Here is a 16,397-nt window from a genome sequence, read left to right as displayed (position 1 = left end):
GCATAACTTAAAGGAGGGAGAGCAAGTGGATCAGCTGAACAGTTGAATTCATGATTCCTGTTGAGGCAAACCCAGTAGAAATAATAGAAGAGAACTTTAAAAAATAATACAACTTTAAAGCTTCTGGAAAAAATCAAAGGATAACTCAGAACCTCAGGGTAAGCAAAGATTTCTTGGAAAGAACAAAAACCCCACTAACTCTATGCATTAGTTTGCTACCTGCTGTCATAACAAATTACCACACGTTAGTACCTTAAAACAACACAAATGTATTATCTTAAAGTTTCCTTGGTCACAAATCCAGTGGACTCAGGTGGATCTCTGTTTAGAGTCCTACACACTAAAATCAAAGTAGCAGCAGGGCTGCATTCCTTTCTGGGGACTCTAGAGGAGAAACTGTTTCCTTGCTCATTCAGATTATTGGCAGAATTAAGTTCCTTGTAGTTGTAGGACTGAAGGCTCCATTTCTTTGCTAGCTACCAGTTGAGGCTGGTTCTCAGCTTAGAAAAACCCCTCATATTCTTTGGTTTGTGGCCCCCTTCTGGCATCTTCAAAGCCAGCAATGGCAGGTTGAGTGCCCTTGATGCTTTGAAACCTCCCTGCCTCTTTTTACATTGTCACATCTTTGGGACTCACACTTTATCCTCATTTGCTACTTTTTAAGGGCTCATGTAATTAGGCCAGCCCACCCAGAATCATTTCCCCTGTCAGGATTCCATGACCTTAATCACATCTATAAAATCTTTTTGCCTGTAATGCAGTACACCCACAGTACCAGTAATTAGGATGTGGATAATTTTTTGGGGGGAGAGACATTTTTTTCTGCCTACCACTCTCTAAAATTAAAAATCTGAAACAAAAATCTCTTTAAGAAAATGAATAGATTAACCATAGACTGGGAAAAAAATATTCACAACACACATACCTGACAAAGGACAGATCCAGAATAAAATGCTTACAAATCAACAATGAAAAGTCGACAGTTCAGTTAAAAAATAAGCAAAAAACTCAAGCAGACTCTTGGCAAAAGAAGTTATAAAAATAAGCAATAAGCCCATGGTAAAAAGATGCTTAGATCAGTCACACAGAAGTATAAGTTAAAACACATCTGTTAGAACAACTGAAGTAAAGACTAACCCCACCAAATGTTGGTGGGGATGCAGAGCAACTGGAACTCATGTACATTGCTGATGGGACTGTAAAATGTTAAAACCACTTTAGAAAACTATGTTCTCCACTATTGCCTAGAAATTTCACTCTTAGATGCTTATGCAAAAGAAATGAAAACATATGTTCACAAAAAGACATGAAAAAGAATGTCTGTAGCACATTTATTTATGATAATTCAAAACTGGAAACAGCCCAAATGTCCATTAATAGAATGGTTAAGTAAGTTTTGGTTCCTTCATATAGTGGACTATAACACATCAATTAAAAAAAAGAATAAATTATCAATACATGTAACAATATAGATGAATCTCAAAAACATCATTTATGTGAATTTCAAGAACAGACAGAAGTGGTGGAAATCAAAGTGGTGGCAGATGTGGAGGGATTAACTTGAAAATAGTGGGAAATTTCTTGTCTGATAGAAAAAGTTCTCTATCATGTTTGATGATAGTTACTGTCAAAACTCATTGAATTGAAAACCTTAGCTCTCTGTATCTTATGATATCCAATAAATAATGAAAATTATAATCAGATAACCAAATTTTATTTTCAGAAGTAAAAATCAATTTCTAAAATTTAAGTCCCCAGTGAGCATTTTAAAAATCAAATGTGAATGATGAGGCAGGAAGGACAGAGTGAGGACCTCCAGAATCCTTTCCTCCGCAAAGGTGATGACAACCCTGGCAAAAATGGTCCAGATCAATAGTTTCAGGACTCTGGAAGTTCACCCCAGGCTTGCAGCAGTCTGGGGAGTGTTACTGCTCCTCCAAAAAAGCTAGCTGTTTCAGCCAGTGTTGAACTTTGATGTTACCATATATTTCATGCTTCCAAGGTGCATATTTTTTTCATGTTTTAATATCTCTTTGGTCAGAAAGTGTCTTCTGATCAATAGCATATCATAGTCTAATGACAGTCCGTCTTTTTTGCTTTTATAATACCTTTTGCAACAGTTAGCATGTTAGATTCAATAAAATATCATTTTTCCTCTGGGTCACTTGTATGTAAGAATTGGAATCGGAGTTCTATAATCTGTTTCAAAATGCTTTAGTACAAAAATTTTCCTAACTGAAACAGTTTAGCAGGTACCTAGAGTTCTGAAAAGGAGCCTTTTTAGTAATCTTACATTTGATAGGAGTCTTATAAGGGGATAAGCGATGACTTCCTTTTTTACAAAAGCTTTATTTTGCCTTAGAATTTCAGTTTGCTTCCAGCATACATCTGCAGAGATCTGCGGGGTACCATAAGCTTTCTAGTCATGGGATATAGGCATGTGTAGCTGTGTCTTGGTTTTATAGACTCTGTGACTGCTTAGCTCAATTGTTTACAAGTTCAGTTAATTACTAAGGTTAAACTTTATGGGTCAGATCCCTTATGGGACTGTTGCCTTTGAGCTCCATTCCCTGGACACGAAAGCCCCTTCGGCTCAGCCTTCCCCTGGCAGTTGTGGCCTTGCTGTCTTGTGGGTGGGGGGAGGGGGAGGAGTGAAATGAGACCGTTTCCATTTAAAAAAATCACCTCCCTGTGACAGCTGACAGTGTAACCAAGGCGTCATTTACATTTTTTGCTTGCTTTGGGTGTGTTTGAAATGGAGACTTACCTGGAGCCTTGATTTTAAAGGATTCATTTCTCACCCATCTTGATTCTACAGCTTGCAGTGAGCTGCATACTCCATCGCTAGATCGAAAACCAAATAGTTTTGTAGCAGTGAGTGTCACCACCCCTCCTCAGGCATTCTGGACGAAGCATGCACAGACGGAGATCATCGAGGTGGGTGCTGGCCCTTCCGGAGCTCCGTGATAGGCTCACCCCCTGAGGAGGGCGGCTGTTCCGTCACCTGTGCACCTGCAGCTGCAGTTATACTTCATGTGATTTGTTGCTATTTTCCATGGGTTTTAAGCACATTGAGATTTTTCATCACACTCATCTGGGTGACATTTATGTTTGCCATATCCTTTACAATGATTGGTTAACTATTGGTTGGTTATTTTTGAACAATGACGCTATATAAGTTTGATTGCCTTTTAAGAGGGAAGATCTAATTCTTCCTTGTTGCTTCTAACTGGCTGCTACTTTTGGAGAACTGTGCTCATTAACCAAGGTTTGGAGAGAGGTAACTATTAATCAGCCCTCTTGCTGAATATATCCCTATTTTTATTGGTTTTTATTTCTATCTCCTTTCAGGTTGTATGTTACATGTTTCCTTTTTACAGTAAATCAAATGACTTTTACAAAATCCTTTTAGGTAATTGAGCACATTGTGTAAGTTAGGCATTGCTGGTATGAGATTGCAGGATTTTGTTTGTGGTGTAAGCTCTTTGTGAGTTCTCCCCTCCTGACCAGTCTCAAACCAACTTAAACTATTTCCTCCTCTCACCCCATTTTACATTTTGGAAAGTGGACCATCCTTTTTCATTCTCTTGGGAACTGATTTCCAAGTTCGAGTCAACAATTCTATTGCCTAGGTATTTGCTAAGCACTGCCTACCCAGAGCACAGTGCTGGGCGCTGTGATGATACACCATGGAGGCCCAGCCCCTGCCCTAAGGAGTCACTGTCTGTGGCTGTGGAGGCAGAAATGAATGTGGCCACATCTATGCAGGGTGCAACGTAGGAGGTGTTAGAGAGAGGAGGGCAGCACCAGGAGGATGGGTCCGATCCAGCTCTGAGGATTGGAGGAGGCTTCCTAGAGTGGTGCTTAGTGAAATTCTGACTTAATAGGTCTGGGGTAGAGCCCAAGACTGCTTTGCTCACAAGCTCCCAGGTGATGCCCAGTCTGCGGCCCACATGTTGAAGAGCATGCCAGGGTTCTGTGGTAGTATGCAGAGGACAGCAACAGGAAAGTGCCATTGGGTTTGGAGAATAGCTTTATCCTGTTCGGTGTGTGCAAAGGGCACATACAGGAGAGTGAGGGAAGGAGGCCTTGGATGGAGTTTATAGCAGGCCCATTGAGGCTTCTAAGCAGGGGGTCAACTGACCAGATGGGTTCATGGAGATCCGAACTCAGGCAGTTGTTTGGGGCAATGATGTAAGACCTGACTGGTGGTGGGAAGAAGTGGAAAAATGGGGTATATGCGGGGGGGCCTGGTGGTGGGATTCATGGAAGGAGCTCATCATCACGGCGAGGTTAAGAATGATGGAGAAAGAGGCACCAGAGAAGGCACCCAGGTTTTAGCTTCTTTGGAAAGAGGGTCAGAGATGGCTTTAATAACCAAGGCAGATGCAGGGAGAGGTTGGGTGCGCTGTGGCCCTACCAGGCCACCCAGGAGCAGCTGGTTGCCCAGCAGATGCCAAGACGTTGAATTGGGGGCTGCAGGAGAACATAGCCAGAGGCATAGACCCCACAGCAGGGACTGCTAACCGTGTGGCAGAAGTAGTTAACACTGCTTGAGAAAGAGACTATGATATGATGGGGCTTTGCGGGGCAGGGCTAAGCTGCCAGGAAATAGCCACTTATGATCTACCAGCCAGCAGCTAGTCCTTTGAGAAGGATAGTCTTAAAACAGTCAGGCCTTAATTATTCCAAACTATAGGATTCTAGAAATAAGAAACAACGTAAGCCATTTATTTCCTCCTTCATGTACCTTTGTACATCTTACAGGAACAACCCAAAGCAGTAGATCCAAACCTAACTCATCTAAAGTCTTGAGACTAAGAATACACGTGGACATTCAACTCGCCCCAATTCTAGAAAATTCCTCCTGAGCCCTTGGGCACAGCTTGTGTGATGGGCACATTTGTTGTGTCTGGATCTGTAAAGTCTGTCAGACTACTTTGTCCTTTCTGGAAAGTTTTGTGGTTGTATATATCCATTAGCTGTTGATGTTGGTCCAAGTTGGTAAGAATGTTAATTTCTTATTCCAAAAATGTTGGTGTTACTTAAAAAATTCCAACTCCGTATTCTGATTGTTTTCTTTTCTATTCTAGGGAACCAACAATCCTATATTTCTAAGCAGTATTGCCTTCTTTCAAGACTCCCTTATTAATCAGATGACACAGATCAAACTCTCCGTATATGATGTTAAAGATAGATCTCAGGGAACAGTTAAGTAACATGTTGTGGTTCATGGGATTTTTTTTAGTTTTTTAAAAGTTCTGTAATCATTTGAGAGAGAGGTGAACACAGATTAACTTCACTACTGGCTCACAAATGAATTGATGCCCAGGTGTATTTGTGCTGGGGAATTTCTTTCTGAGCATTCCTATTGGCCTCCTGAGATGAGGGCCTGATGTGTCGTGGGAACCAGCCAGCTGGACTCCCCTGGTAATTGGACTGGAGGCAAAGCACACACACTAAAGTGTTCTTCCTGCTCTTTCCTCAGATGTACTTACTGGGCTCTGGAACATTCATTGTCAAAGATCTGCTCCAGGACAGGCATCACAGGTTGCATTTAACACTAAGGTTGGTACTTAATTTTGTTCCTTTGAAGAGATCTAGAATTATGAGGTCCAGGGACAGATGGGGAAAGGCCCCATGTTCTGTACAGAAAGAACACCCTGCCCCCTCCCAGAGGCTGGTCTAAGGTAGGGGGTGGCTGCCCCCTGAGGCAAGGTAAACAACTCATCCTATCACTCCACTATCAGGAATGGAGATGTGCGACGCCCATAGAAATTCGGACACAGCTGTACTCAGACTTAAGGGGAAACCTAGAGCCACGTGTGGTGACACGGACTGTATTGCCTCTTATTTGTCCCCTCCCCAGCAGAAAGCAGTCTCCCACGGAGCAGACATTCTCTCCATTTTATCTTCATTGCTGTATCCCAAGCTCCTATAACAATGCCTGGTTCTCAATAAATATCTGTGAAAGGGAGAGAGGGAGGAAGGAAAGGGGACCTCCCCACTGTGTCCTGGGAAGGAAGATAAAGATGTCAAGTGTCAACCCTTCCCAAATTCATTTTAGTGGCGATTCCTACCCAAACCCTGGCATGGTGTTCTTCTTTTCAAAGTAATGTTAAAATTGGGGAAGTAGTCGAAAATGGAAAAGAAACTTTTAGTGAGTTATTCCCTGCCAGGTGTACAGCATTCCACAGCTGTGGTGATGACCGTGTGGCAGGCACTGGACAGGGTGAGCCTGGCGACAGTCCTTGGCATGTAGTAGAGCCTGACTCCGGACGAGGGGAGAGTCGTAGGGCCATGTGGGAGAGGAGTGTTCAGGAGTGTCATGGGCCAGAATTAGAGTGACATGTGAGAAATGGATGTCATCCTTTTGAAAAGGAGCTAAAGAGGACTGTTGAACAGATAGCACTGGGCAGGGCTTTCCAGTATGAGAACAGAGAGAGAAAGTCACCAAGGAAATGGGCAGTGAATGTGAGCACATAAAAATTTAGAACCTGACTGAGGCAGACAAATAATAAGCCTGAGATTTTGGGGTATCCCTGGGGCTCCACGGTTGGGTCATAGTGGCCTGGGCAGCTGGCAGCCACCCTGAGGGGCCTCAGGTGGAACTTCCATGTTTAAGTGGCATCAGCTGTGTCAGATCAGGATACAGAGGCTTTGGGAACCCCTGGGTGGCCTCCGTTTACTTGGGTCCAGGCCTAGGCCTTGGGGCTAATCAAAGCTTGAGAGTGGGGTGGGAAGGAGAAAAGGAGTCAAGTGGCAGAAGAAAGTGCTCTCCAGTCCTGGTTCTTCCAAGTGTCCCCATGTCTCTCTGGGGCAGGGGTGGGCCCAGGGGCTGATGGGCACCTCCCATGCCAGCATTGAGCCATCCCCTCTGACTTCATCAGGCACATCCACACTGCTCTGTGGTGCTTTGTTCCCTCTAAGGTGCAGCCTTCCTCCCTGCCCCATGGCTTCCTTGTCGCCCAGAGCCTGTGCATGCAGCGAATGCTGGCTGATTGACGAGGATCCCTCCATGGCCCAGGATGGCTGGGCTTTGCATTTAAGCAGAAAATGCACCACAGTCAAAACACTGCTCACCAGAGCATGTTGCTCATTGCAGGTCTGCAGAGAGTGACCGTGTGGGTAACATCACAGTAATCGGCTGGCAGATGGAGGAGAAGTCAGACCAGCGGCCCCCCGTGACCCGGTCTCTGGACACCGTCAATGGGAGGGTGAATGCACTACTTTCCTCCTCTCAGTTTGGAGTGAGAGGACCTGCCCAGATGCCCAGGCAGGCCTGCTGCCTGCTGCTGCCCCACAGGCTGTGCCAGTCGCTTCTTAAAGGCACTTCTTAAAGCAGAGACAAGGGGGCCTCAGCATGGCCTGTGAGGCTCTGCCACCATGAAGCTCATCTCTGCTTGGGCCACACCGGCCACCTCCAGAGAGTGGGCAGAGTGTGTGGGGCAGCCTGGCTGGAGGAGTTGCAGGAGGGGAGAGGTGGCTTGTGCAGTATGGAATAGACCCCGATTCTCTTTGATATTTTGTCAATGTCTTCCTCTCCCAGACATACCCGTGCCCACCTCACACCCGCATGCCCACCCCCACTCTTGTGCTCTCACACTAGAATCCTAATTTAAGAGCCCACACTCTGGTAAGTAGTCATTGTTGTAAAATACAGACATACCTCCTTTTACCCAAAATAGCCCAGAATGTTAGCTCTAGAAATATTCCTGGACATCACCCTTGCCTCCCATTCATTGTACACATCAGACACTGGAGTACAAGGTGCAGAGACCTGGCCAGAGGACATGCATCTCCAGAGATTGTGTGCCTGGAACGAGTTCAGTATCCTGGGAGGGAATTGATTTGTCTGTGGCTTGGGCAGTGTGTTTATGGTAGAATTACTAGTGTATTGAGTTCTTCTTTACCACGGCTCCTGTTTCTGCCAAGTGCCCTGGGGTTGTCTGTGTCTCACAGTTTTCTTGTGCTTTGCTGTGCATGTTATTAGATGGTTCTGCCCGTGGATGAGAGCTTGACGGAGGCATTGGGAATCCGATCCAAATATGCTTCATTGAGAAAAGACACTTTACTGAAATCGGGTAAATAGCTTCCTCTATTGGTACTCGTGTCCTTCCTGTGAGTGTCCACTCAAGCCCAGGGTCACCCTTCCTCCCCTCCCGATCTGATTGTCACCTCTCTACTGCATATCAACGTGCCCATCTTTTGCCAGCATAGAAAGAGTACTGTTCCTAGGAAGGAGGCTTCTCCCTGTCTCACTGTGTCTCATGCCATTGGGCTGGGTGGCTGACAGCCTCCCCATGCCGTTTCTGGCACTCAGGGTCAGTCACATGGCCTGGGACAAGGTGGCTGCATGTCCCAGGGGAGGAGCATTCAGTCTCGTTACTTGGTGGGTTCTTTGTTTAAATGTTCTAATTCCGTTGAGATGGACAGTAAGACAACTTGGGGGTGTCAGCACTGCTGAGGGCCTGCAGAGGAGGATCCACATGGCAGCTGCAGCCAGCTCACACACAGCCTCTGTCCCTCCAACCCATCTCAGTGTTTGGTGGTGCCATCTGCCGCATGTACCGGTTCCCGACCACCGACGGCAACCACCTGCGGATTCTGGAGCAGATGGCCGAGAGCGTGCTCTCCCTGCACGTGCCCCGGCAGTTCGTGAAGCTCCTGCTAGAGGAAGATGCGGCCAGGTGAGGCCAGCCACCCAGCAGGCCCACATCACTTGTCCTGTCCTTTCTGGAAAGCTCTTGGGTGGGGTGGGTAGAGCACCAGCACAAGATAACCCAGACTCCAAACCTGCCCACTGGTGTGGCCTGCTCTGCTTCGTGGTTTTGCCATGGCCTCCATTTGCTCTTCCAGATCCCCCAATTCCTGGGCAAGCCCTACATGAGACAACATGCCGGAGGCACCAGACATGTGCCCAGCACTCAGTGCGCGTGTCCTTCCCTCCCTTCTCCTTCCCCTCTCATTTGGCTCTCAGAAAGTTAGAAATAGCGGTCATACTTCAGCTATGGCTGCGTGAGCCAGTAGTTTTCTAGGGTAGGGCCACAGTGATATGGGCTCCAGAGGCCAAGTGTGGGGCCCACTGGTCCCTGGAGCCTCAGCCAGGCAGTGTTAATTGGTCCTAAGATGGGGAGGAGCCTGCGAGGTAGTTCTGACACCGCAGACTGTCTGCTGGCCTCCTGAGGCCGTTTCCACTTGTCATAAAATGATGTTAATTATAAACAAACATGAAGGGAAACAGTGCAGTCAGAATCCTACTGTTTTAATACAGCTATTTTGCTTTAATTTTTCATCTTGAAAAAAGTTCAGACTTAGAGAAAACATGGCAAGAATGATGCAATGAGCTGCTTTATCTCTACATGTACGTATTTTACAGTTATTTTAATTTTTAAAGTTCTCCTTTCAGTCTTCCATGTTTATATATATTTTCATAGCTACCATCTACTTTTCCATGGATCTGCAGTTTTCATGTTATAATTTTCAACTATGGCATAACATTTCCCATTACTTGGTGTACAGTAACTTTGAAGAGTTCATTCACTTAACATCTTGGTATCCAGGGTGGTGGAGGTGGTTTCTGCACCAACCGTGCGGCTGGCACTGTGCTCAGTGTGGGACACATCTTGACAAGTAGGGCGAATCATGGGATGGGAGGCTGTGCCTGACAGCCCCAGGTGTGCGGAGGGGGCTGGGAGAAGGAGGGTGGTCCGGCAGGCCTCGGTGAGAAGCTGACCCCCAAAGGTGTCACATGAGACAGGCAAAGACCCCAGAGAGAGGGGCCAGGAGCAGCCAGGGCAGACGGGGGCCCTCTGGCTAGCAGGGAACCAGGACATGGTGCCACCATAGCCTTGCTTGCACTGGGTGTTCTTTTGTTTGCATTTTGCTAATTTAATAGTAATAAAATGGTAGTTGTTCTTTTTTTTAAAACTTCAGACAATTTAGATTTTTTTTTAAAGTTAGCTTTAAAATTAGCTTTTTATTTTGGAAAGTAAACCATACATCCTATAAGAAACCAAATAGTGCCAAAAAGCTTTTAACAAAAGCATAAATCTTGGACCCTGGCTTTCTGATCTACTTCCCAGTAATAACCACTTTTCGCTGCTTTAGTGTTTACTGCTGTATTTCTAAATTCTTATAATTAACCAGTTTCAGGGATTAGCTACTGACTTCCTATGATGAAGATTTTAGTCTTTTGTATGTTCTCTTTCCCCAGTTTCCTAATATGGCTCCTAATACGGCTATCCTATTAATCTGTCCTGTGTTTTCATTATCTGATTATGAACTATGCTATTTGCTACTGAGCTAAGATGTTCATACTCAATTCTGACACACTTCTGTTTTTCTGAGAGTAGCAAATCCTCCTTTTTCTCCTCCTCTTTCGCTTCTCCCTTCTCCCTTACCCTGCCCCTGTGCCCCCTGTAGATTTAGGCAGTTCATCACTTACATGGTCAACGAAAGGAAGCATGGCCACAGTTGCCAGCCTCCGAGCCCTTGTCCCATACCCAGAAGGGTGACATGGGCACTAAAGGGGCCACCCCTCTGCTGAGCAGCCAGCTGTGGACTGTGGCTGAGCAGCTTTGTGAGCTGCAGTTCTGTTCTCAGGGGGAAGGTGGAAGCTCCCTCACCTGCTCAGAACCTGGAGGCAGTTAGAAGCTGCCTGTGGCAGCCCCAGGGGAGGTGGGAAGTGAGTGGGACACAGCCTCCTAGCAGTTGCTTACAGGCCTCCGGGCCTCTCGGGCTCCCTGAGCCCCACACATCATTCTCATTCAGACTCTGAAGGACTGCAGTCCAGACCTTCACCCCTGCAGCCACGGGCAAGGTGGGGCACTGCTCCCTGGTGGCCTCTCTCTCCTCCCCTCCTCCGCTTAGTTTTCCTCATTTGACTAAGCTTCTGTAAGAAGCCTCTCTGTGCCCTTTCCTACGTGGACAGTGGCTCACCTTTTGTACAGCCGTTCTTCCTGGAGAGGTCTGTCTTGCTGCCCTGCCGCTTGCCCTCTAGACCTGCAGTGTGGCCGTTGTGCCAGGCCTTCCCTGGGCATCAGTGGTTTTCCCCTGTATGTTGTTCTCCTGATTGTTAGGACCCCATGCCTCTCTAGGCGAGTGAGCCGGATCCATGGCCTGACGTGTGTGTGTCTTGCTTGTAGAGTGTGTGAACTGGAAGAATTGGGGGATCTGTCCCCTTGCTGGGAGAGCCTCCGGCGCCAGATTGTCACTCAGTACCAGACCATCATCCTCACATACCAGGAGAACCTGACCAACCTCCATCAGTACAAAGGTGGGTGTGGGTCGCACCCTCCTCATGGCCTGTGTACCCCCCATTTCTCTGGCTAGGAATATGGAACCTAAGGTCACTCATGCATCCTCACTGGCAGACACTCTAATGAATTTTTAAAAATAGATTCTTGTGTAGGTGTGAATTCTTTCAAATACAGGCTTTTCAGGTCTTAATTAAGAAGACAAACCTGTGAATTGCATTGAACATTTCTTCTCTGGTGTCATCTGTCAAAGTAACTCCTGGGGTCTGAGATTTGGGAGAGACAAAGTCACAGGCTATTGGGCTAGTGGCATCCCTTGACCTTGGTCTAATTGCAGTGAAATGCCCAAAAGAATGCAGATTGTTTGCCTTGAGACAAAGTGGTTTTCTAGATTTCCCAGCTTACATAGTCAGTGGTACTTGTATTGATCATATTCTCTGAGTGGAACTCTCCATTTTTAAGGCCCAAGAGAGAGAGAAGTACAGGTACCTTGCCTTCTGTTCTTGAAAGATGCCATTTGATTTTCAAAACACTCAGGGCAGATTTAGAAGACTGTTCTTAACTCAAGCCTTTTCACTCCAAATGGAATGATGTTTTTGGTTTTTCATTACTTTAGTCTCTATTTTTAGATTCTTTCCTCCTTCCCCTCTACATAATGGAATTTCAGGCTTTAAGGAAAATCATAAGTCCTTCATGTGGTTTTGACATTGAACATATGAACCTGTCCATGAACTTGGCTGAGAAGCTGCCAGGTACAGGAGTGACACAATACAAGATGATGGCCCCTGGGCTTGGGTTAAATCTGAAAAGCAGGTCTAAATGCACTTCTCAGAGAAATGGCAGCATTTGGCTGAAGGAACTTAGGGACATGCCCATGCTGAATGCATGTGCCCTGAGGGTCTTACAGAAATACAGATTTGGCTCCCAGAATGCTGGAGCTGCTGTCCCGAGAGCCACCCAAGGATCAGTTGGTTCTAGAGAACAATCTCCTGTGACAAAAGCAAGCCAGACAGTGGCTGCTCTGCGTTTTGGATACTAGCAAATTAGATTTACCTTTTTCGCTAGATGGTATGTCTATTTCTTCTACTCTTCTGATTGCCAGTTTAATTGCAACCCCTTTCTTTTCTAGGCATGTGGTTCTTAATTAAAGATTCTGAGTATAGAAATAAGGTTGTGGATGTTAGTTACAAAACATCACTCAACCTCCTTAACCACTGAGTGTAAACAAGGGAACAAGTTCAGGTATGTGTTGGAGCATCTGTTTGACTCGGTGGACCAGTGTGATGAGCCAACCTTTTCCTCAGTTTTCAGAATTGGGATGTGTTGTTCTAGACAAGCCAGTTTCTTCGCTCTTGGGTGATGGCAGCCTCCAGACTTGGAACAGGCAGTTCCCAGCGTGGGCCCGTTGCTTTTTATGGTGGTGCTGACATCTTGTTGCACAAAGTCGCGTCTTCGTGTCAGACCTCTCGGTTGAGAGCTGAGTCATGGGAAGGCATGGCATCACTACCATAGCCTTCTAAAGCTGGTTCTGCTTGCCTCCAGTCACTGCTGAGCACCCAGAACCAGGCTTCTGGCCAGCCAGCTGCCCTCCCTCCCATGTTTGGCCCAGCTGCTCCCTGGAAGTGAAATGTGCTCAGGATTTCCTAGGTCATTGACAGCACATCACTGCTTATCTGCAGTGGTGCCCTCAGAATACCATTTCTCTCCTTGCCATTCATGAATGCAGGGGACATATTGATGATCTTTGTTTTCTCATATCCCATTTTGTAGGTCCCTCATTTAAAGCAAGCAGTTTGAAAGCAGAGAAAAAGTTAGAATTTGTTCCCACAAACTTGCATATACAAAGGATGAGAGTTCAAGATGATGGAGGATCAGGTAACCATTTCTCTTCCTCTCTCCCCAAATTGCCTTTCACTTCTTTCCCCATGTACTTGGTCCCTGAGCTGCCCCACAGCTGCACCAGCCTTCCTGTATTTTCTCCTACTGGGCAAGAGAGACATGTTACAAGGATCTCTGCAAGAGCTTTGTTAAAGAGCTCAGACCCCTCTGCTTCTCCTCTTTCCAGCTCCCTTTGTGTCTCTGTGGCAGACAGTTGCTGAAGGAGGGATGCAAGCTGAGTGTTGGATAGTTTCCTCCAGCCTTGCGTGGCTCTACCTTGAGATACATAGAACCTCCTCTTAGCTCATGCTGGGCTTCAGAGGCCCTCGGACAGCCCAGGCTGTGGGACTAAGGGAACCACAGGCTGCTTGGAAACAGGCCAGAGGAGCAGGGTCCCAAAGTTGTGCACATACCCGTGTAGCTGGCTTGTCCACAGGCCTGAGCACAGAGTAATGGAGGAGAGCTTTCTGTCATTCAGATCAGAACTATGACATCGTCACCATCGGAGCGCCAGCAGCACACTGCCAAGGTTTTAAGTCAGGAGGTCTCCGCAAAAAGCTGCACAAATTTGAAGAGACCAAGAAGCAGTAAGTACTTGGAGGGTGTTTGTGGTCCTTATGCAGCTGTCTGGTGCTGTTAAGTTAATCAAAATATTACTGCAAAAACATGCAGCCTTCTGATCTGCTTTTGCGTGGCGGGAGGAGCTGCCTAATGGACCCCATGCTTCCCTGTGTGCGCAAATGAGCTGGGTGCTGATGGGGGCATCTTGTTAGTGGTCCAGACCCTGCAAAATGAGCAGCAAATTGAAATCCACCTTGAAAGTAGTGCTGTGGGCAGCTGCCCTCTGGACTCTTCTCTGGATTTAGTGTCCCTGGCCAGTCACTGGGTCATGACAAAATGTGGCCTGAGAGAGATTGTTTCCTTTCCAAAAGGACTGCAGTGGTAAACAACAGCTTTACAAAGGTTCAGGGGCTCAGGAAATTGCCAGGTAGACAGGGTGGGGAAAGCGGTGCAGAGTGAGCTGTGAGGTGTGATGGGAGGCACCGTGCCTCCAGGAGAGGAGCTGAGAGTAAGAGCTGGCCTTGCTGGCAGGGCCATGTGCTGGTGCCCAGGGATGCAGGGCTGACAGATCTAGGCCTGGCTGTGAGGGGCTCCAAGTCCCACCTGAGCAGGGCTGTGCTTGTACCCGAGCATGCAGAGGGTGCTATGGAGGGCCTGGCAGGGGTGATGGCGAGAGAGCCACAAATCCAGGCCGTTGTACTGGACTCACGGGAGGCACTGGTAATCTTCCAGAATGTACCTGTCAGGATTTAGAGAGATCGAGAGATGCGAGTGAAGAATTGGAGGTTACGAGTGTAGATGATCCTGTCGGATCCTTGGAACGTGAAACAGGAAGGAGCATGAAGGCCTCAGTTTGGGAGAATGATTCTGACTTGAGCATGTGTTGAGGCTGATAGGAAAGATGAAAGCAAAGACAGAAGAGAACATTGATGGACCAGGTTCTAGAGAGGATGGAAAGAAATAGGACCAGGCCGCTAATCCTACAGGGGACATGAGAAGAAGATGGGGCTGCAGAGAGATTTTTAAGGCAGGCAGGAAAAAGCCAAAGGTGTGATGGAACAGCCTGTACATCATGTGGGGTAGAAAGAGTCAGACTTAACTACTGAGAATGGGGCAGTGTTGGGGGACATGGCGCAAAGGTCCAGGGAGCTCCCAGAGCCTTGGACACGGTGGTTAGGAGGAAGCCGTGGTGTGTGCCGGGGAGCCAATGGGCTGTTGCCTGGCTTGTGTGCTGAGGCCAGAAGCCAGACTTGAGAAAATTGACTGCAGTCTGGATCAGGGATGGGATGAAAGGTCAGGTACATTGGCTGATCAGAGGGCTGAGGGGATCAGGGATGCAGTTAGGAGTGCCCCCAACTGTGGGGTGGTCTGGAGGGGTGAGCAGGCAGGTAGAGAAGTGCTCTGTGAGCTGTCCCCATTTGGACATGGGCACAATGAGTCCTGGAGGTAGGAGGAGGGAAAGAAGAAGGGATGTGGTTGGGAAGGGGGATTTTAGCCTTCAGGCTGGAGAGCATTATCTGGGAGGCTCCCAGGCAGCCTCCTTGACCTTGATTCATTCTGCCAAGGGCTCTTCCCTGCGCAGACAAACCAGGTAGCCATGTAGTCTGACTCCAGGTCCTCTGAGAATCACTATGAAGAGGAAGCTTTCCCGCTCCTGCCACAGCTCTGCACAGCCAGCAGGGAGCATGTGTCCGTCAGTCCATAGCATGGGGCTGTGGGGAGGTGTGAGCCTGAGCTTTGAGGATGGTGTGGGGGCCCCACAGGAGACACCAGAAAGAGGGGCCACCACTGGATGACCATCCCAAGAAGTTGGGGTGTTCATGCCTGACTACTCTGCATGTTAACTTTAGAGCTTATTCCCCAGCATATCTGTAGCACTTTTCAGACATATCATACAGTTTTTTACTTAATTTCCTACTGATATGATGAAACAACTTATAGAAATGGTGCTCTCCATTTGAACTTTGCTTTGGATCCCATGTGACTTGCTCACGGGCAGGACGCCGTCCCAGCTGCAGCAGGTGCTGGCGGCACTCTTCTGAAAAGCACATTGGTCCCTAAGTTCTATTAGCCCTGTGGTTGGGGCCCCAACAAATAACTTCAGGTATTTTGACAAAAGATAACTTGGCTTTTTAATTTTTTGTTTTGCATTTGGTGTTTGCTAACTGCTAATATTTCGTTCTGGTTCTTTTCTTTAGCAGTTTTGAGGAGTGTTGGTGAGTTTTCTGTCTGTGGAGAGAGTGTCTGCTTGGGCCCTACCGTAGAGAGAGCTGTGCTGTCCCCTCTCTGGGAGGGCTTCACCCCTGGGTGCCACCGCTCCTAAGTGGAGCCTCATAGACAGGATCCTCCCTTCCAACTGCAATGTTCTTTGATAATGAATAGCCCGTTTCCAGTGTCCTGTTTCACCTTTAGAACCCGGTAGCAGTTCATTGCTGGGCTGCCCCAGTTCCGCTTCTCCCAGGGTGAGCAGACAGCCAGGCTGGGCGATGCTCAGTGCTGGGATTTCACATCCACCCTTTGGTGCAACCTGGGAGTCCCTTTCTGGCTTCTTTTACAATACTCTTGGGCTTCAGATTTTATTTCAACATTGTGTTTTGTAGGAATGAAGCCAGACTACATTTTCATGATACTTAATAGTTTATGCAGATTTGTAGAACAGTGTTACTTGGGTTAATTTTATCCCTGGAGGGCAAACCAAGG

General features: G+C 47.1%; 1 protein-coding gene across 14 annotated transcripts in view; it reads left to right on the top strand.

The window, feature by feature from the left end:
- INPP4A (inositol polyphosphate-4-phosphatase type I A) overlaps positions 1-16,397 on the top strand; it is a 179,162-nt gene that overhangs the window by 94,141 nt on the left and 68,624 nt on the right. For 10 of the 14 annotated variants that reach the window (XM_073239970.1, XM_036994609.2, XM_036994601.2 and 7 more), the window contains 10 exons: positions 2,819-2,937; positions 5,094-5,210; positions 5,489-5,568; positions 7,106-7,217; positions 7,994-8,084; positions 8,543-8,690; positions 11,148-11,278; positions 13,029-13,133; positions 13,615-13,723; positions 15,896-15,913. In XM_073239970.1, the coding sequence (XP_073096071.1) occupies positions 2,819-2,937; positions 5,094-5,210; positions 5,489-5,568; positions 7,106-7,217; positions 7,994-8,084; positions 8,543-8,690; positions 11,148-11,278; positions 13,029-13,133; positions 13,615-13,723; positions 15,896-15,913 (1,030 nt within the window). The remainder of the gene's footprint in view (positions 1-2,818; positions 2,938-5,093; positions 5,211-5,488; positions 5,569-7,105; positions 7,218-7,993; positions 8,085-8,542; positions 8,691-11,147; positions 11,279-13,028; positions 13,134-13,614; positions 13,724-15,895; positions 15,914-16,397) is intronic. The other 4 variants (XM_036994610.2, XM_036994608.2, XM_036994600.2 and 1 more) reach the window with 1 other exon arrangement.

This window comes from Manis javanica, chromosome 1 (assembly GCF_040802235.1).
Source record: "Manis javanica isolate MJ-LG chromosome 1, MJ_LKY, whole genome shotgun sequence".
In the NCBI taxonomy this organism is placed as follows: Eukaryota; Metazoa; Chordata; class Mammalia; order Pholidota; family Manidae; genus Manis; species Manis javanica.
The sequence above is the reverse complement of the archived record's forward strand: the minus strand, read 5'-3'. Positions and strand labels throughout refer to the sequence as shown.